The sequence below is a fragment of the Limanda limanda genome, chromosome 2 (genome assembly GCF_963576545.1).
Source record: "Limanda limanda chromosome 2, fLimLim1.1, whole genome shotgun sequence".
NCBI lineage: Eukaryota > Metazoa > Chordata > Actinopteri > Pleuronectiformes > Pleuronectidae > Limanda > Limanda limanda.
The window spans coordinates 7420006-7441306 of record NC_083637.1 but is presented as its reverse complement, the minus strand read 5'-3'; the positions used below and the strand labels follow the sequence as shown (position 1 = coordinate 7441306).

At 44.4% G+C, this 21301-nt stretch overlaps 2 protein-coding genes across 3 annotated transcripts; both read left to right on the top strand.

The window, feature by feature from the left end:
• Positions 1-1273: 1273 nt before the first annotated feature.
• On the top strand, positions 1274-11032 carry si:ch211-14k19.8 (mucin-2). Of its 2 annotated transcripts, none has more exons than XM_061094934.1 (11): positions 1274-1619; positions 2221-2592; positions 2977-4803; positions 4880-4968; positions 5069-5127; positions 6612-6775; positions 7547-7712; positions 8691-8882; positions 10158-10379; positions 10606-10765; positions 10852-11032. In XM_061094934.1, the coding sequence occupies exons 1-11, from the start codon at positions 1577-1579 to the stop codon at positions 10927-10929; spliced, it is 3372 nt and encodes a 1123-aa protein (XP_060950917.1). In that variant the 5' UTR covers positions 1274-1576; the 3' UTR covers positions 10930-11032. The 2 variants fall into 2 exon arrangements, with proteins under 2 accessions (XP_060950917.1, XP_060950926.1); XM_061094943.1 differs by having other exon boundaries at positions 1276-1619; positions 10855-11032.
• A 3596-nt stretch (positions 11033-14628) lies between these two features.
• On the top strand, positions 14629-18233 carry actb1 (actin, beta 1). The gene is made up of 7 exons (XM_061092174.1): positions 14629-14703; positions 15580-15705; positions 15807-16046; positions 16520-16766; positions 16860-17051; positions 17152-17333; positions 17543-18233. The coding sequence occupies exons 2-7, from the start codon at positions 15583-15585 to the stop codon at positions 17684-17686; spliced, it is 1128 nt and encodes a 375-aa protein (XP_060948157.1). The 5' UTR covers positions 14629-14703; positions 15580-15582; the 3' UTR covers positions 17687-18233.
• The last annotated feature ends 3068 nt before the right edge of the window (positions 18234-21301 follow it).

Genomic DNA, 21301 nt, shown 5'->3' with positions numbered 1-21301 from the left:
AGGGCAACTAGAATGTCTCAGTATCCGACTGATCTATGAGCAATTTGGTTCAGATCTTAATAACATTTAAATGTAGTTTCATCACAAGACAGAGTGTAATTCTAGTTATATCGGTATAATTGTTGTATAGATATTCCAGTCAGCTGCAAAGTGGTGGACTGCTAATATATTACCAGCAGTAGAAAGTGAAGTGAAACCTGTAAACAGTGAGGTCTGGGAATTCTAGAGCAGTGTTTTTAAAATGTTATTTTTAAACCCCTCCATACGGCAGTGAAGGTCAATGACGGAAAGATGCATGCAGGTCTTAGATAACTTTTGTGATTTTGTTAAAGTGACTTTGATATACATTGCATGGTGGTTCTTAGTACATTCAGATATCAAGAAGCGGATTCCCTCCTCTTTTATCAGGCCGGACGAGACTTAAAACAATTAGTTGGCCTGGAAGTTGGGTATATGGTATACAACCAGTGGTGGGAAGTTACGAAGTAGAAATACTTCGTTACTGTACTTAAGTAGATTTTTCACATATCTGTACTTTACTTGAGTATTTATTTTCCTGACGACTTTTTACTTTTACTTGTTACATTTGAACAAAAATATGTGTACTTTCTACTTCTTACATTCTCAAACTGGCTCGTTACTTGAGCAGCGGAGCACGGCGCACCTCTCTCTCTCTCTCTCTCTCTCTCTCTCTCTCTCTCTCTCTCATCTAGGGTTCAAAATTTGTAAAATTATACATTACCTACATTATATTCATATTGTTGTTATAATTTTTCAGTCAGTTGAGATAAATCTTGAGGAGAAACATTTTGGTTAGTTTTGTGTCTTTATAGGACCACTATAAAAAGCACTTTGCATTTTTAATTTTGGTACTTTTACTTTTGATACTTAAGTACATTTCAACACCAGATACTTTTGATACTTAAGTACTTTTAATATGAGCTACTTTAAGACTTTTACTCAAGTCATTTTCTGACGGGTGACTTTTACTTTTACCGAAGTCACTTTCAGGTAAGATATCTGTACTTTTACTCAAGTATGGCTTTCAAGTACTTTATACACCACTGTATACAACAGATGTCTCCCCCCCCTGAACAGTCTGATCCGGCCATGTCACTTGGTGCAGTGTCACAGTGGCTAATGAACCGCCCCCCCCCCTCCCTCCTGTGGGGTTATGGTTTTCCTGTGACGCGTAAAGGCTGTGCGTAAAGACGCATCACCCGCAGCGCTCACCGGATTCCTCCCTTTGAATCCTCGGAGGTTCGGGACAGTTTCAAACGACCTGGAGCCTGGAGGCCGAGGACAGCTGTCTCCTCTGGAAAGCTGTCTCCTCTGCCACCTCCTGCCCCCCCCCCCACACACCCTGCGGGACGCCCTCCTCACACACGTGTGTCTCATTACGCAGAGCTGACAGCGCCGAGGAGACGATGGAGGAGGAAAGGTCCTGACGCCTCTCCGCTTCACTTTGGATCAGAAGTGCAGATCCGTCTCTCTCTGGTCGCACCGTGAGCTGCAAATCCCTGCATGGAGTTAGGATCCAACTGGTGTCCGACTCTGAAATGTCTCAGGATTGGAAATGCTGCTCCACGCCTGCCTGTTGCTTTTTATTATCACAACAGGTAACGACACCTCACAGCCGACACACACTGTTGTTAAATGAACTTACTCTCTTCTTTTTATTGGATTAAATGTTTGTCTGAAACTGCTCTTCTAGTATTTGGTAGTTTAAAGTCCCCATAGTTCTGCTTTGTGGGGGTTTCTGTGTAGAAAGTCCAGTTCTGTGATAAACTCAGTGTTTTAAATCAGATAATACAAGACAAAAGAAAGAGGAGAAATATTTAAAAACCTTTTGTCTCATTTCTGTTTCTTATTTGTATCTTTCCAGATCACTGACTAATGTGCAATCCTGTTTGCTGTATATATTATTTTTATTGCAATTAATATTTTTATATTTCCTTAAGCTTATATTGCATGATAATTACATTAACACATCTTAAACAATCCTCAAATAATTAATCTCAGGATGAACTTTCTACATCTTGTGTCCCATAAATTAATTTATTGTTTTTTTTGATTCTTGTTGTTCTGGGTTTGTACCCTCATGGTTGAATGCACTTATTGTAAGTTGCTTTGGATAAAAAGCGTCAGCTAAATGAAATGTAATGTCATAAATGTTTAAATAATTAAACTGGGTGAAATATAACTTTTCTTTCTCCTCAGATAAAACATTGGCCTTGTCGCCCCGGCGCTGTGGTGGAGATGTCAGCCTGGACCAGGGGCCCAATGGCCGCCTGAGTCTCACTGTACCTGGACTTATTAGTGACACCACAGGTCTCCTATCCCTGAACCAGCTTTCACTTTGCACTTGGATGATACACATTCCTCCGGGTAGGACGTTACATTTGAAGCTAGAAGGGTTGGAAGGTGACTCGAGCGTTGCGGTTCGCTGTGTTAGGAACCAGGAAGCTCAGGACCGGGTCCTGGAGAGCTCGGGGACGGCTCTGCTCTCGGGCTGTGACGGAAACCAAGCCGCCCTCACTTGGACGGGAGCAGGAACCTCCTCCTCCAATGTAATTCAGCTGTCCTATTATGGTGAGAAACTGTTTACACAATAATCCAGTTTGCCTTATTGAGTCAGTGTGGCCCCACTTGCCTGCCCTTGCACCCCCCGATCACGAGACTTTGATCTAATTGTCGTAATAACATTTTGAAAGAGACTTGTTTTGGAGCTACTGGCCTTTGCTGGGGGAAAAAAAAGAGGAATGTTGTGGTTCCTCCTGTGGAAATGTATTGTTCAAAATGTGCTGCGAGCCGTAAATCTGTCAGTTCGGAAAGTTCTTATCACGCCCGCTGTGGTGTGAGAGAGAGAGATAGAGAGAGAGAGAGAGAGAGTGATGTTGTTGTGGTTTCCAGTCTGCCTCTGCTCACTCTGTCCCCCTCTCTGTTTTTTTTTCCTGTTTGTTCCTGGTTATCCAGTCCAGGAAGATGAGAGGAATTCCTCGGAGGACCACACCAGCCCACATCCAGACGGAGACCTCCTACGCTGGTCCCCGACAGGAACCAGCACTTCAAGTCGTGTTAGTGAAAAGGCGTTTAGAGGGACAGAGGGCGTCATAGGTCACCGCTACGACGCTCTGGAGTCGAGTCCTGGGCCTCGGCCTGGGTCTGGTCCCTCCTCCCGGGACACGGGGCGGCTGCACCCCACCTCACCCCTCAGTGTGGCTGGGACGGGAACTCTCCCTCTTCCTGAGGAAAGACCGAACAATGGAGCGGATACATCTGGAGCCGCTCTCCGCTCCGATGGGCCCATATCTGCGACACACCCCTATTTTCGCCAAACAGACGCTTCCAACACAGAAACAAACCCCAGCAACGAGCCCGTTAAAACTCCGACTGATGCAACAGCCAGGCGCTCCAGCACCTCTCCTGGCGCAGGCACAGACAAATACACAAGCAGTCTCGCACCTAAACACGCAGGTCAACATAAAACCACACAAGCGCACACCTCTCGATCCAGCTTCCACCATTTCCCGTCTCTCACTTCTTCTTTCCCTGAGCGACGTGCACTGACGACCTGGGAGAGTTCCACCGTCCCGGTCCCACGTGGTGCAGCGGTCAGTGGGACAGCCGGAGAGGTTCGGCCCCATTCCTGGAGAAGCCAGAGGAGCACAGACGGACTTGACTCCCATCGGACGTCCGCCATCACCTCGGACCCTTTGGAATCGCCCACCGAACCCCCGCAGGATGACGCAAGCAGCGCACACACTTATATCGAACCCACGGGGTCGTCCACATCCTCGCGGGCGCCGGCTGAGACTCATCAGTCATCCGCCACCCACGTCACAGAGTCGGGCGCCGTGGGCTCTGTGGCGGCAGGGTCGTTCCAGCCAAACACGAGTCGAAGCTCGTTGGAATCCGCCACGTCCGACGTTTCCAGTGGAGCGGCTGCGTTGGAGCCTTCTGACAAACTGGACAACGTGGTGAAGCTTCACGTTTCTTCCACCCAGAGTGAAACCAACTCTCCACAAAGCACAGAAGGCCTCACACGCTCTCCTCACGCACCTTCTGCATTCACACAGACGAGCACAGGAACAGAAAGCACACAGACAAATGTCACAGTTCCCACCTTCACCGAGGCCCAGGGCGACACAGCGAGTGAAAACTCAGCCGCCACCGAAACCAGCACTGAAACGTTGACACTGCGTCCCACTGTCACACTCCCACGAGAACACTCCCCCACAGATTCACCTGTTCCTCCTTTGCACACCAGCACGTTCCCACATCACCCTGCACCTTCGTACACGCACACCGCGGTCTCTGGAGGTTCTCACGCCACTCGCACGCCCACGTCTCTCACCTCTGTCCCTACGCCCACCGTGCACGCCGATGACGAAACCGAGCCTACATCCTCACGAGCATCCACGATCAACTTTACACCCTCGCGTCCTAACCCTTTGCTCTCCTCCACTCACATCCCTGCTACGCGTAAACAGACCCGCGGCTCCATCACCACCACTGCACCTTCCACTCTGTCCTCGCCCACCTCTGCAAATCCAGATTACAGAGAAGTAGAAGTACAAGCAGAGGAGGAGGAGTCCACCACGCAGCCGTTTCCCGGCAGCACCACCACACACACTACCACAGCTGGAACACCGCGGCGACCTCCATCATGGTCGACCCAGTATCCCAGTCAGGAGACCACCACCACCACGTCTACCTTGACCTCTGACCCCACCTGGAGCTCCTCAACCAGTCCGACGCCCAGGTTCTACATTGTTCCAGACCAGCCTGCAACTGTGGAAGGTAATGTTTCTTCAAAAATGTGTTCTTCACAAAATCCCGGCCTGTTGTAATGGAATTATTTGCTGGTTCCGTACAGAGGAGTCAATCGAGCTGCTGCTTCAGATGATCGTAGAAGAGTCCAGATCTGCTGCCCCCGCTGGTTTGGAGGAGGACACCACTGCCTGGGTGAGGGGCTGAGTAGACCCACACACACTGGCAAGCAGAATAATACTAAGAAACAGCTTTATGTAGTGTGACTAAAGTTCCTACTCCCTGTTTGTTTCAGATGGAGCCGTATCTACAGACAGCTCCAGGGTTCAGCAGGCTGCTGGGAGTCTGGAGCAGGTGAGGTGGTGCAGAGCCAAAGTGTGTTCCTCTCACGTGTTGCTATTAGGGCTGGGCAACGATTAAAAGTTTTAATCGAGTTAATCGCACGATTTCCCTGATTAATCACGATTAATCGCATATGTATACGCAAAATCCAATAATGAATTAAAAAGTAGTGTATAGCATACTTTTATTTTCAATGTTCTGCCATATGAACGAAAGTGCCATAACATTTGTTGTGCAAACACTTTTAACATCAGCATTTAATACAGTAGCAGTTAAATAAAATATTCAGTGTAAATCTCAACTTAACAATGTTATCAAAGCAAATACAAAGTTAAAGCTCAATGCCACTGCCAGGGCATTAATGTTATCCTCTTCGTTATGAAAAATCTATACTCCTCCCTGCGTCTAACGTAGTCTGCCGAAGCCTCGCTCCGCTCGCTGTTTCGTTGAGTGATTTGCTGATATCAACTGTGTGTTTTGAATTCAGGTGATATTTTAGACTGGAAGTACTCCGGTGATAAGAAAATTCACCTTGGCAATGGCTACAAATAACTTTGGTTCTGTCGACTCCGCCGTCTGGAAGGACTTTAAAATGAAAATGGCCATGTAAAAGCTCCGTAGCCTTATCCATGGTTGTTCATCCGCCAATTATTTTCTTTTTTCCGGTTCCGCAGCAGTCAGCAACAGACTTTCACAAAATAAAAGCCTGACTTTCACAATAAAACAATAAATAATCAAACCTGAGTTAATGCAAGATAAAATAATTAGTTGAGTTAAATAAGTGATGAGTTAACTCGTAATTAACTAGTTAACTTGCCCAGCCCTAGTTGCTATAGATTTCAAGTTACGGAATTCAGCATTCAATTCTCTGAAAAATACTTGTGCTAGCTCTGGCGTTCTGTGACATGTTCACGGTGCCAGGAGAACGAATCAGAAGCCATTTTCAGACACAATCTCCTGAAAAATGTCTGGAAAGTTGTGTCCGGACATTTTTCAGAGTGTGCATATGAGGAATGTCATAGATTGTCAGAGTCAGACACGTGGAGGCGGGACCTGACTCCTGATATATAGACTCCGGCATCAGCCCTTATCGTGCTCGATTCTTGTTGTCTTTCTTCTTCGGTGACTTCTACATCTTCTTTTTCATCATTAGATATCTGTGTTTCGTCCACTTTTGGGTCTGTAGCGTGTTGGGAACATCAGCAACTGTAATTTCCACACATTTTCCTGACGTATTCTCACGTGGACTCACTGACATTTAACCAGGGGCCTGGCAGGAAAAGTTCTAAAAATGTCTGGAGCACCTGACTGGGAAATTAACGTTCTCACATACAGATCCTATACGTTTCCGTAGAAACATTAAGGAAAATGTTCTAACTTCAGTGCATGTCTGAAAGCAGCTCTCGCGGGTCAAACTTCTCAATCTCAAATTCTGTGAATGAATGAATGAATGGTGGCTGCTAGAAGGTGAATGTCCCGTTCTGCTGTGGTTCCAGTGGTCACGCGGTGCAGAGTTTGGTGGAGTTTAAAACCAGCGGAGCTCTGCAGTGGCTCGGGGAGTCGGGTCCCACGTCGCTGCTGGAGCGGACGGGACTCGCTCAGGCTGCTCGGGAGGGGAAGTGGTTCAGAACGTCCAGGATCACCAACGTCACGCTGGGAGGTGAGACTCTGTTGAGGCGCCTGCTTACTTCTATTAAAGCTCCTAACCCTAACCTGGCTACTGAGTCCAACCAGAGATGTTTGCTTCATGCATTTCTCCACCTCTCTTCCCTCATTTCTCTAATGTCCGGACATACTTCAACTGCCAGCTTAGCGCTTAACCACAGTGGAGTCATTTACCTGGGAGTAAATTCCCTTCTTAACCCGCTTCAATAAACCCAGTTGCAGGAAAACTAACGTAAACATCATAACAATGTTAGATTGACTCACTTAATCTCATCATCCAATTGTGATAAATCTGATGAGCGATCTGGGTTTACTCTGACATTAAACTATTACTATGGAATGTGTTCATCATGCTCCTTTCACTTTCTGTGTTTGCCTTGTGCACATTCACAATAACTCGAGGGGCGGGTCTGCATTCCGATGTATCATTTCTCTTACAGTTTTTTGGTGGATTCATAGGTTGGAAGATAGAATCACTTGTGGTTGCATGGTCTCACAGCGTTTTACTAAAAAGACGTCCAAAACCTGTATTCATTATTTTAATTACTCATTTCCCGGAACGCATGCCCCATTATCTGCAATGTGTCTTAACATCGACATGCAAGCAGACGTATTTAAAGGGTTATGTCGACAGTAGTATCAATAAATGCTTCTGTGCAGTCAACAGATATTGATTAGGGTTAGAGGGGCAGAGACAGACAGGAAGGGGACGTCGCAAACACAGAATTGAAAACACAGAATGACACACATCTCCTCTCCCCTCCAGGTCTGCAGGGGGACGTGTGTGACTGGTTACTTCAGTGCCCCTCAGGCTACAGATGTGTGTACCGGCCCGGCATTGCCAACTATAACTGTTCCTCTGTCTGTCGCTTTGACCACTGCCACAACCACGGCATCTGCACGCACCATCCAGGACAACTTCCAGTGTGCCGGTGAGAACACAACACACACACACACACACACACACACACACACACACACACATGCATTCAGGGGTGCATCTTCATCGGTGTCTTCTACATCTTTAGATATTTGTGTTCGTCCACTTTTGGGTCTGTAGCGTGTTGAGAACGTCATCAACACGCCCACTCACTCGCTCACTGTAATTTCCACACATTTTCCTGACGTATTCTCAAGTGGACTCACTGACATTTTCCGGGGGGCTGGCAGGAAAAGTTCTGAAAATGTCTGGAGCAACTAACCTGGACATTTACGTTCTCACATTCCTACGTTTAAGGAAAATGTCCTAACTTCAGTGCATGTCTGAAAGCAGCTCTCGCAGGTCAAACTTCTCAATCTCAAATTCTGTGAATGAATAACTGATGAATTGAATTGGCACAAAATGTGGTTGGTGGCTGCTAGAAGGTGAATGTGGGAGGGAGCCGCCATTTTTTATTCTATTTGTCCAGAGTCTTTTTTGAAATATTTAACTTATTTTGAAATATTTAACTTATTTAACTTAATATTTAACTTAAATATTTAACTTATTGCCTTTGCTGTTTTAAAGGTGTCCTATGCAAATAATAAAGTTATTGTTTTTTATTTGTATTTGATACGATAAACCCATGCTAGTCTTCTTTCTGTGCATTGAAAGATTTATCAAATTGCACAATTCAGAAATCAACTGGTTCAAGAGTCAAACCCTCGTCATGCATTTGCTGCAAGGTGCAAATTCATTCATTCATCACACACACTATTGGCAGGTGATGCCAGGACAGTGTTAACACTTCAATGACATGTCTGCCCTTGGCACACACACACACACACACACACACACACACACACACACACACACACACACACACACACACACACACACACACACACATGCATTCAGGGGTGCACTTACCTGTACACTAATGAACCATCTAAGAAATGTCTGTGTGTGTATCTGTGTTCCCGTGGCTCAGCTGCCTGGTAGGAGAGGACTTCTGGTACATGGGTCAGAGGTGTGACGTGAGGATGACTCGAGCGCGTCTCGTGGGCGCCTGTCTTGCCGTCCTGCTCATCATGGTGACAGTCATCAGCGTTTTGGCCTTTGTGGCAGTGCGGCGCTACCGAGCCATTCTGATCCAGGCCAAAGTGGACCAGACCCGCAGCAGGTACACACTCGCTCACAGATGTGTACATGTACATGTTATAACAACACTCAGGAACAACATTGTCGTTGTGTTTGACAACTTTTGCAGACATCATTACCGGACATGAAATTCTTCCAACATGCAACCTACAATACAAAGATTAATATATACACTGGGTAATATTTCACACTATATGATGTAAAGCCAATGAGGGTTGAAAAGCCCTACAATCATTTATTTATTGTATTATTATATTTAAGTACTAAATAACAATCATTTCTGTTCAGGTAAGCAGCATAACATGGGTGGATTTAAAAGAAGTTCCTTTAAGTCTTTGTTAAAAGTTTCAAATTGACCTTGTGATTTACCCGATAAGAGCTGATGAGCTTCTTAGATCCAGTTGCACCTGCTGCAGATCTGATGGTTTTGATTAAAGCATTGAAAATTCTTCCCTGTGCACAAACCACTTTTACAAAAACACCACTTTTAGTTTATTAGTGCACAATTCTTCCCAACATACCACAATATTAATACAAAAACAGAGCAGTGCAATGGGCTTTTTAAATATTAATATATTACACATCTTAACAAATATGGTAAAAGTATTTATGCATTTTACAAAACATAGCTTCAAATGACTTGAGATGGACAAATCTTCAGGTAGAGTAGATGTAATTACATTAAAGTCCACTAGGTGTCATAGTCGTGCTGTCGTTTATCAGATATGAATCCAGTTGAGCATCTCTGGAATGTGGTGGAACAGGATATTGACTGAGGAATAGACGCTGTGCAGTTATGATGACATAGATCAGAATCTTAAAGGAACATTTCCTCAGAAATCTTGTGGAATCCATGTCACAAGGAAGTTAGGCTTTTTACACAGGCCCTGCCCAGTAAGTCTAGTGTACTAATAAAGTGCTGGGTGAGTACATGCAATACTCTCATATCTTCATTGCCAGTAAATCTTTCTTCACTGATGTTGAACAAAATTGAAAAACAACACTTGAATTGATGGGGTAAAAGTACAACGTTGTGATTGACAGTTGAGACTGACAGGAATCGATTCATCAAGAGCTTGATTGAATTTAAAGGAACTATGGCGTGGGTACACATTCCACTGAGGGCCCTTCTAGTTGAGGATAGTTCTTCATGACTCTGGCTGTATGTCGTCATGCTGCAGAATGAACATAGGATTGTTCAGATCCCTCCCTTTAATACACAGCCAGTTATTTCAACTATAATCTAGATATTGTGAGTCTTTAATATTCAACCCTCGTTATGATCTGCTGTGTTTAGTTATCGCAGGTTCAACCACTTTGATGAGCTGTCGGGTCGGTTCTGGTTGCGCTCGTGGGCGGGCTCTGCCGACTCGATGGACAATCCTGCGTTCACGCGGTCCGATGAGTTACTGCACCTCCGGGCGCTCGACCGCCCCTGCTGCTACCATGACGACACGCTGTCACTGGCCTCCACCTGCCCCAGCCACGGAACACACATCAATACCATTTACCCACACAGGTACACAAGGCACTGACTTACACACAAACACACGCAAACATTCAGTCTTAAACACAAAAAAACGTCCAATGTAAGAGACATCATATCAGAATAATCACTAATGACAAATCTCACTCTCTCCTGATCTTTATCTAATGTTACTCTTGATAAAAATGTACAAGTGTAAACGTATTTACGCTCATTCACACACTGTCATCCAACCTCTGGCTCTGTGTGTCACCTGCAGCTCTCAGTATGCTTGGAGGGGGAGTGAGATGAGTATGGGGGAAGGTGTGTTGGACTCGGGAAAGGCCAGCGACCTCTCCGTGTGTAGCTGGCCTGTGGAACCCATCCACTGGACTCCATTCCCACTTCTGCAGCAGCTGGCCGCCCACCGGACGCCCACGGTGAGCGCCGGGTTTTTTTATGTGTGTGCCCGAGAGGGATGTAATTGGTTTCATTATGTGATTATGTGGTGTTGTTGTTCCAAAAGCAGGTGCGGATTTCCAGGCCTCGGTCGTACTGTGAAGGGATGGAGCTGGTGGACCTGGGGAAGAGCTGGACTGCCTGACTACACGTGAAGAATCTGTGCGGACACTGGTATCTGCAGCTCATTTTGATATCCTACTGCTCAAATGTCCTTTTTTGTAATAAAAAAAATTGTGAAACAACAAGAGTAGATGTGTATAATTGTATATTTTTTTAATTAAATATTTTTTTTATGTTTCTGCAAATTGGGATAAGGCATATGGAGACTGGAAACTAGGGAAATCTTCTGAATTTACCTGAATGTTGAAGAATTCCTGTAAACTACAACCATCAGTCCACTATCCAGCTTTTATCCATTAATCTATGAACTATTCCCTGGGAAAACAGCAAATTCTGATAAAAATCTCACAAAATTAAAGCAAATCCTGGATCTGGATCCAAACCAAGATTTTATGGATCTTTTGACCAAGTTTCATTCTATTTCGTCCAAGAGGTTTCGCCCTAATCCTGCTTAAAACAAACAAGCACGCAAACCAACCAACAGAAATGGACAGGGTTGAAAAGATCATCTCCCTGGCTGAGGTAACAAAGAAAACTAATTCGAATTTAATTGTCTGAGAATAATGCAAGCTTTAGGCCTCTGGGATCAATGTCTCTTGTTCTCTCCAAAATATCTCGGAGAAGTTCCAGTCAGAACTAGATCACAAGCAGAGCAGACGGCTGTCCAGTGGCCTCAGACCCCCAGGAGGCCTCAGACCCCCAGGAGGCCTCAGACCCCCAGGAGGCCCTGAGGCCCTGCTTGTTGTTTGTACACAATTTGAATGGAAGTGCAAATATGTCGAGGACGTTACTCATGGTCCGTGTTTCACAGAGGGGCCCGGTGTTAAATTCTACTTATGAGAGTTTATTGAATGTCCAGAGGCAAGTCGTCCGCCCCTGACACCCCCGAACAGGTTAATCATTGTTCAGGAAAACTCAATGGTGAACATTTTTAACCACATGCTGCTTGGGCGTGTTTATTTTGGACTGAAACGGTCACAGCGAATGATCTGAGAGGCAAACAGGGGGTCATGTGGTTACAGAGAGGCAGAGCTGTATCTGGGAATAATCCAGAGAATCACACGCTGTGCACAGACCTGGCAATTGTTTGGAGAATTGTGGTTTATTTTTTGACTTCTGTAGCAATTACTGTCTTGTAATATTGCATTTCCGACAGCATTGCACATATCATCCTTCCTTCCCCTCTTCTGCTCTCTCTTGCCACACCTCCTCTCGGTGTCTGTGTATGAAACTCGACAGGAATGCGATACTTCAACCGACTGAGAAAAGACCGGTAGGGAGAGAAACAGGCAAATATGTGCACTGACCTCACACTGCACTCCTATAACTGTCCTCACCCTGGGAAAACCCAAGAGGGGAGATGTTGATTCAGGGGTGAGGAGCAATGTGGCAAATAAATGAAACAAAGTGAACGTGATTGAAAGAGAAAGAGAGAGGGCCGGAGAGAGGAAGATGGATGAGAGGAAAGTGGACTGAAGCTACCTGCTAGCTTCTTCCATATACGGTCTGAGTCAGAGCCGAGAGCCAGGCCTGTGAGTTTCTCTGACTGTGCTAGTGAGCAATGCAGGGAGGGAGCTTGCATGTGTGTGTGTCTCTGTGTGAGAGAATGTGTGTGTGTGAGTGTGTGTGTGTGTTGTAATGCATGCATGACTCACGCACGCTGATAAGTTTTGAAATATCTTGAGCAATGGTATGATTGTGCAGAGGAAACAATGGGGACTTATTGTCAGGGAGGAGATGGTAAGAATACAGTGTGAAAAAAAAAAGAATAAATTAATTTAAATATAAATCTGTGTGAGTTAAGAATGCAAAAAAAAATGCATATTCATTCCCATAAACACACACACACACACACACACACACACACACACACACACACACCAGACACACACATACATCCCGCCACACACCCTTTAAAAGGGAGATTCATTCATTTCCTCAGAATGGTCACATGACCTGAGCAGTGCATTCTCTCCCCCCATGTGACTTGCTCCAATATCTCCTTATATGGACGTCATCCAAAGGAACTCTTAAAGGGATGGTTGTCCTGCTTCGTGTGTGTGTGTGTGTGTGTGTGTGTGTGTGATCCTGCCTGTCTGGAAAGCCAGTCTTATCAGCCTCTTCCCTGCTGTCCTCAGCTGCTCCACACCTCAGGACGTGTGTTGCATGTGCACCATAGGTCTGTGTGGTCACTTCCTGCGTGCACCTGCACTACTGAGGCCCCGGGAAGCCCACTTCCTGTCTCTTTTTGGCGTTCCAGCTCCCTCATATATATCCTTATTAGGAGCACGTAGAGCCAGTGAGAATTCCTGGTGTAAGTTTATGATTCTTTGTCCGGTGCCCTTATTGAGTCGAAGCAGCGCCCCGACCCCCCCCCCCCATCTGAGTCTCCAGCCAAATCCGAACAGTAGCTTTGCACCGAGAGTCTCCCGGAAGAAAGTGTGCGTTTCTTAAAAAGCTAACGCAAACATCTTAACAAATTTCTCACGCTTGAGAGATCCTGTGCGTGAAGTTGTGTGACATGTGGGTGTGGCCCGGCGTGTGCGTACATGACGATGGATCAGGTACATGAGTCACGTTTTGGGAACAACGCTGTCACAACAGGCCTCAGTTTGATTTCGACACCAATTAGAAGTGTGAGGATGTTGTGACACACCTCTTTCTGCCCCCCCCCCACTCACTGTAAGATAACCAGAGAGGTGATGAGAGATAAGAGATTCACACCCACTCAAGTGTTGGCTGTACACATATCTCACTCAGCTTGACCACACATATCACTGTCAACGCGGTGTGTTTGTCTGTGTGTGTGTGTGTCTGTGTGTGTGTGTGTGTGTCTGTGCCAAGGGCAGACATGTCATTGAAGTGTTAACACTGTCCTGGCATCACCTGCCAAAAGTGTGTGTGTGATGAATGAATGAATTTGCACCTTGCAGCAAATGCATGACGAGGGTTTGACTCTTGAACCAGTTGATTTCTGAATTGTGCAATTTGATAAATCTTTCAATGCACAGAAAGAAAACTAGCATGGGTTTATCGTATCAAATACAAATAAAAAACAATAACTTTATTATTTGCATAGGACACCCTTTAAAACAGCAAAGGCAATAAGTTAAATATTTAAGTTAAATATTTAAGTTAAATATTAGGTTAAATAAGTAAAATATTTCAAAATAAGTTAAATATTTCAAAATAAGTTAAATATTTCAAAATAAGTTAAATATTTCAAAATAAGTTAAATATTTCAAAAAAGACTTTGGACAAATAGAATAAAAAATGGCGGCTCCCTCCCAGTATGGATGGTGTCAGGGTTTCAAACTAATAACCAGTGAATTAATATCAGATCAATTAGAAAACAGTATTTTTCTTACAGACATATTTATTCTTGCACATGTCGTGTTCTGAGATCGCCCCGCCCACATGTGTCACACAGTAATCGAATTAATCGCGAAACAAACAGAGAGAATCGATCGATTACCGAGCACGCCCCGTATCGATCAGTGTGTGATAGTAAAAATCGAGGCTCTACTTTTCATGCTGCCAGGGGGAAGGGGGAGGGAGGGGATGGGGGGGTCGTCATCCCGCAATTTACGCCACGCCCAGCGGACGCGGCGGGACCAATGGGAGGCCGCCGTGCGGAAAGTTCTCCTTTTATGGCGCGGGGCTGCAGCAGGAGCGCTGATAAAGCGAAGCGGCTCCTCGGCTTCCGTTGCAGTCGAGATCAGACATTACCCGGAGCCTCATCTTCTAAACCCCGCACAGACCAGCTCCAGAACCCGCAATCCAAACCCGCACACAGGTGAGACCCCGCAACGCACCCACACGCAAGCTGATCTGATTCATGTGTAGTTTAAATGTGTGAGTTTGAGTTGCGTTCATTTAAGTTGTGATGCGTTTTCTGTGCAACTCCTCAACTTTTAAAATCCACCTCATTCATTCATGTTGTTGTGTTCCTGCTCCGTCGCTACACAATATCTTTTAGTTTAGACACTAGTGGTTTGCGGTGTGTGATTGTGTGTTTGAACCGGGGGGCGGTGCGGATTTAACCCGGGTGCTCCCGAGCTGTCACCGCAGAGCAAATCACACTGACCCGGGTAAGAAGATGCTTTGGCCCGAGAGAGACAGAGAGAGAGGATGAGAGGAGATTAGTCGGATTAAAGTTAAAACCACTTAAACTGGAGGTGGAAGCGTAACGAGAGGTTGTGGTGACATTGGCATAAAACGAGATTTGTCAGTCAAACCTTTCCTCCAATTAACCCTGATGGGAACGACATGACTGTTCCTGATGGAAGTTCATTCATCACACCAGTCAGTGTTGGGTGGGTGGGTGGTGAAAGGGAGTGGTCGGTGTTCGGACACTGGGAGGTTTCACTGGGGGCCACCGCCTTCTCCAGCTGCCCCCTGGTTTTTCCTTATATGGCCATGACCAGACCAGAGAGAGAGAGAGAGAAAGAGAGAGAGAGAGAGAGAGAGAGAATCAGCCTTTTGTCTCCCAGTCCTGGATCCCAGCTGGAGCCTGCGCCACTGCGACATCCAGCGTCCACTCCCCACAACGGCAGGGGTTCAGACCGGTTTGCCAGATGTGAGGCGTGACTGTCACAGGGCATCAGTGTTTAACAATCCCCTCCTCTGTCTCCTTCCCTCCCCCTCCTCCTCCTCCTCCTCCTCTGTCCAGAAAATGGAAGAAGAAATCGCCGCCCTCGTCGTGGACAATGGCTCCGGTATGTGCAAAGCTGGCTTTGCAGGAGACGACGCCCCCCGGGCCGTGTTCCCCTCCATTGTTGGACGTCCCAGGCATCAGGTAAACAGTTCCCCCCCCCTGAACACAATATAAATCCAAAAAAAAAACTTGAATAACCTACCGTTTACTTACGTGCTCACCCTCTCTTCTTTGCTTCCCAGGGTGTGATGGTTGGAATGGGCCAGAAGGACAGCTACGTCGGTGATGAGGCACAGAGCAAAAGGGGAATCCTGACCCTGAAGTACCCCATTGAGCACGGTATCGTCACCAACTGGGACGACATGGAGAAGATCTGGCATCACACCTTCTACAACGAGCTGCGAGTGGCCCCGGAGGAGCACCCGGTCCTGCTCACAGAGGCGCCCCTGAACCCCAAAGCCAACAGGGAGAAGATGACCCAGGTAACATTGGCTTGATGCACTCAGCTCACCTGCAGGGTCGACCAACGGGAAACCATGTTGTCGCCCAGCAGTTTCTTCTTCTTCTTCTTCTCAATCCATTTCCTTCCTTGCTGCTCCTTCAACCTCCAGGTGTCTTCCTTCCTGTGCTGATCTTTTCACATCTGCGGATGCTTCAGGTCTTTATCTCTCTGCTTCAGGAATGACAATCTGCAGCATGGTCACTGCTGTGTTGCAATATATGAAAAACATCTAACCACACCCTGGTGTTTGCATGAGGCAACAGATGGTAGAGCGGGTTGTTGCACTCTATCTTGTACAGTTAACATGATCAAACTAACGGGTTATGAGTGGTGTTAATATTCAAAAACACAACAGCTCCTGTTCTGTGCCCTTGATCTGACTACACTAACCGATACCAGTTTCCTTTTACTCAGTTCATTGACTCATCCTTGTTCTTTCGCTCTCTCCTCCAGATCATGTTTGAGACCTTCAACACTCCTGCCATGTACGTGGCCATCCAGGCTGTGCTGTCCCTGTACGCCTCCGGTCGTACCACTGGTATCGTGATGGACTCTGGAGATGGTGTCACCCACACTGTGCCCATCTACGAGGGCTACGCCCTGCCCCACGCCATCCTCAGGTTGGACCTCGCTGGTAGGGACCTGACAGACTACCTCATGAAGATCCTGACGGAGAGGGGCTACAGCTTCACCACCACAGGTGAGCAGCGCACCATGTTTTCAAAGCAAGCTGATATTTAAAGCAAAAGGGACAAATCGTGATGATGATGATTATTGTTTTCTTCTCTCTCAGCCGAGCGTGAGATTGTGCGTGACATCAAGGAGAAGCTGTGCTACGTTGCTCTGGACTTTGAGCAGGAAATGGGAACCGCTGCCTCCTCTTCCTCCCTGGAGAAGAGCTACGAGCTGCCCGACGGACAGGTCATCACCATCGGAAACGAGAGGTTCCGTTGTCCCGAGGCTCTCTTCCAGCCGTCATTCCTTGGTAATTAACATTACGACACTTACAGAAGATGAGACTTGAATTTCAAACGCTGACACCTCACAGATTTCCTTCCGTTTGACTGAACGCCTTCTTTTCATAGGAATGGAATCTTGCGGTATCCACGAAACTACCTTCAACAGCATCATGAAGTGTGATGTGGACATCCGTAAGGACCTGTACGCCAACACTGTGATGTCTGGAGGAACCACCATGTACCCTGGCATTGCTGACCGCATGCAGAAGGAAATCACTGCCTTGGCTCCCACCACCATGAAGATCAAGGTAAAACTCGTCTGCACATCCCAGGAGGCAGTGATGCAAAGAATGTTATAGACTCTTAACGCTCTACTGGCCCTTAGTGGACAAACTGTGTAAATGCAGTATTCAATCTCTAGCTTTCCCTTTTTTACTGTATTTAATTGTAGACTTAAATACTTGCAGGAAGTACAATTATGGTATTTCTAACCCTATTTCTATTTTCCTCCCTGCAGATCATTGCTCCCCCAGAGAGGAAGTACTCTGTCTGGATCGGAGGCTCCATCCTGGCCTCTCTGTCCACCTTCCAGCAGATGTGGATCAGCAAGCAGGAGTATGATGAGTCCGGCCCCAGCATTGTCCACAGGAAGTGCTTCTAAACAGACAGTTCCCCCCACACCCCCCACCCCCCTCCCCAAAACACACTGCTACAAACCCAAACTACGGGCTCTGCATACATGCCTACACCAACACACTGGTGTATGCTGAGCCCAAGACACCTCTTCCATTTCCCTCATCACTACGGCTATGGCACCCTGCCCCCTGATGGGGAGAAACTCTGCTGGAAGTACAGAGCGTCCCAGGCGGTGTGAATGTGTGAGGAACATGAAGTTCATTGTTGTGTTTGTGTAGGTCATTCCAGATGTCTGTGTTCACCATCTTATTTGCCTCTATGAAGGTTTATTCTCTGGTTGGGGCCGTGGCTCAAAAGGCCTGTAGTATTACTTAATATGTAAATTATATAATCTGAAACTTGTTTTGTTTTTTGTACTATCAGCCTTAAACAATACTTGGTCCAGTTTGTGTTTGTCATTATGCAAAAGACAAAGCTTCTACCTTGTATGGAGGTGTAAGGTTTGTGCATGGGGCTCCGAGCCTCTTGGTGTTTCACAACAACCCAATAAAGCGCACATGTCTGAGATTCCAGTCTGTCTACTTGGTCTTATTCACGTCACTACTCGTGAATTAAATGAACTCTATTGTCCCATGTAACTGAACGAATGTTATAATCAAGGGTCGGACCATAGGCTGTTTATAAAAAGGGTCGAACACATGTTGCATGACAGACAGCAAATTAAAAGATTGACACATTAAAGTATAGAATCAGGCTATTTGTCATAAAACCATAACAATGGGTCTTTCATGGAAGAAATTACATCACAGTAGGTGATGTCACTGATGGCTGAACTCCAGTAGAGTTGAGTTTCAGGCTCTGTGTATTGTGCCTGCTGGCTCGGTGTCAAGATGAGGACAGCTGTAAGAAACCAAGAGAAATACAAGGACAGCTGTGTTTGTCAAAGTCAAAATGCACTAAGTTGTTTTCTTCAAATCTATCATGTAAATATTAAAGGCATCAGTGTAATTCAACTACTACAGAATTCCATAAATTCCTTGATCTCAAATGATGTAATGAAGCCATAACTTTCGATGTCAGCAAGGAAACTTTAACCCCAGTATATTAAACCCATCCTCACCCTCAACATTTCCTCCTGGTTCAAGGCCCTTACTACCAAACAAACTCTCCCATATAAATAATCTGGCCAGCAAAATACGTGGTTCATCCTAAACACCCCTATCTGAACTATGCACCCGGTCAGCAGTGGTGGGAAGTTACGAAGTAGAAATACTTCGTTACTGTACTTAAGTAGATTTTTCACATATCTGTACTTTACTTGAGTATTTATTTTCCTGACGACTTTTTACTTGTTACATTTGAACAAAAATATGTGTACTTTCTACTTCTTACATTCTCAAACTGGCTCGTTACTTGAGCAGCGGAGCACGGCGCATCTCTCTCTCTCTCTCTCTCTCTCTCTCTCTCTCTCTCTCTCTCTCTCTCTCTCTCTCTCTCTCTCTCTCTCATCTAGGGTTCAAAATTTGTAAAATTATACATTACCTACATTATATTCATATTGTTATAATTTTTCAGTCAGTTGAGATAAATCTTGAGGAGAAACATTTTGGATTGTTTTGTGTCTGTATAGGACCACTATAAAAAGCACTTTGCATTTTTAATTTTGGTACTTGTACTTTTACTTTTGATACTTAAGTACATTTCAGCACCAGATACTTTTGATACTTAAGTACTTTTAATATGAGCTACTTTAAGACTTTTACTCAAGTCATTTTCTGACGGGTGACTTTTACTTTTACCGAAGTCACTTTCAGGTAAGATATCTGTACTTTTACTCAAGTATGGCTTTCAAGTACTTTATACACCACTGCCGGTCAGTGATCAGGAAAGCTATCCTGCTCAGAGGACCCATCTCTCCCCCTCCACCAGTCCTTCCAGTAACTGCCATCAGGCAGATGTTACCAAGTCCCACTAGCCCCGAAAAACATCTGCCACAAATAATTTGCTCCCTCTGCAATAACCACCCTCGATAATTTAAAATGGACACTGCACTTCAACTTGTTTTTGACAGTTGCTTTTTCTAACAGCTCCTTGTGTGTCTATTTTAGAAGTTGGTTTAGATGGGTTTTAAATTGAACTCGTGAGCATTGCTGAGCCATATTTTGTAATATGTACTGTGTATTGTCAATTATGAATTAAGTTTTGAGCCTGTTACAGATAATTTCTGTCGATTGGACAAAGTGGATCTATCTCTACCCTCAAGATAAATTGCAGTTTTGAAAGTGTGAAAAAATAAATTAAATTCAAAGAGTCAACAAAGACAATGATTAACTGACTAATCACATTTATTTGTAGAGCCCATGTCCACAAATTAAAATTCCTTTGAGGCTTAACCCTTAACATGGGTGAGGAAAAACAACCAAAGAACTCTTGAAAAGGAAAAAAGTAGAAAAAAACAGAGAGTCTCATGTGAGGGATCCTTCGTATAGGGACGGACAGGAATGCAGTAGATGTAACATTTACATTCATGAGAAAATACAACTTTAATCATAAGCGCATCAACACTTGGACACCCAGGCCACGGAAAACTCTACTGCCACCTTGTGTTGTACTCTAGACACAGAGTATAACATGTTTAATTATGGTACCACCAAGTAGACAACTAAATGAATGTGAGGATAAATTATTCATGATGAATTATTGATTGTTAATGCACGACTACTTGTACATATAGGGTTGTAAATTTAAAGTAATATATATATATATCAATCTTGTTTTTAATCAAACTAATTTACCACTGACACACATTTTTATTCTCGTAAAATTACAACTTTATTCTTGGGATATTGCTACTTTATTTATAGTGTTTAAAATATATTCTTTGTAAATGAATTAGATTTAAATACTACAATGAATAATAAGAGACTCTTTAAAGACTTAGAATTAACTTTATATTAGCCAATGACTTTTAAAATACATTTCTAATGAATAAAGTTTCTACATTTTGTCTGCAGCCAGGTCCCTTGAAGCTTGACTCCTGCCAATGCCCTCACATGAAATTAAAATGTATTTTAAAACCTTTAACATTTTTATTTTATTTTTACTGACCTAATAAATATATGGAAGCCCATTTCCGCCACTGTGATGAAAAAAAAAAAAATTGGTATCTCATAATTATGAGATACTATCTCATAATTATGACTTAGCATCTCATTATTATGAGATACTATCTCATAATTATGACTTAGCATCTCATTATTATGAGATACTATCTCATAATTATGACTTAGCATCTCATTATTATGAGATAGTATCTCATTATTATGACTTAGTATCTCATAATTATGACTTAGCATCTCATAATTATGACTTAGTATCTCATTATTATGAGATAGTATCTCATAATTATGACTTAGCATCTCATTATTATGAGATAGTATCTCATTATTATGACTTACTATCTCATCATTATGAGAAAGTATCTCATAATTATGACTTAGCATCTCATTATTATGACTTAGTATGTCATTATTATGAGATAGTATCTCATAATTATGACTTAACATCTCATAATAATGAGATGCTATCTCATAATTATGACTTAGCATCTCATTATTATAAGATAGTAACTCATAATTAT

Bases quoted from the DNA above. Each gene is read 5' to 3' on its own strand.
- si:ch211-14k19.8 (XM_061094934.1), top strand. From the start codon at position 1,577: ATGCTGCTCCACGCCTGCCTGTTGCTTTTTATTATCACAACAG. The intron at 4,969-5,068 runs GTGAGGGGCTGA...TGTTTGTTTCAG, and splicing joins AGGAGGACACCACTGCCTGG to ATGGAGCCGTATCTACAGAC. The intron at 6,776-7,546 runs GTGAGACTCTGT...TCTCCCCTCCAG, and splicing joins CACCAACGTCACGCTGGGAG to GTCTGCAGGGGGACGTGTGT.
- actb1 (XM_061092174.1), top strand. From the start codon at position 15,583: ATGGAAGAAGAAATCGCCGCCCTCGTCGTGGACAATGGCTCCGGTATG. The intron at 16,047-16,519 runs GTAACATTGGCT...TCTCTCCTCCAG, and splicing joins ACAGGGAGAAGATGACCCAG to ATCATGTTTGAGACCTTCAA. The intron at 17,334-17,542 runs GTAAAACTCGTC...TCCTCCCTGCAG, and splicing joins CCACCACCATGAAGATCAAG to ATCATTGCTCCCCCAGAGAG.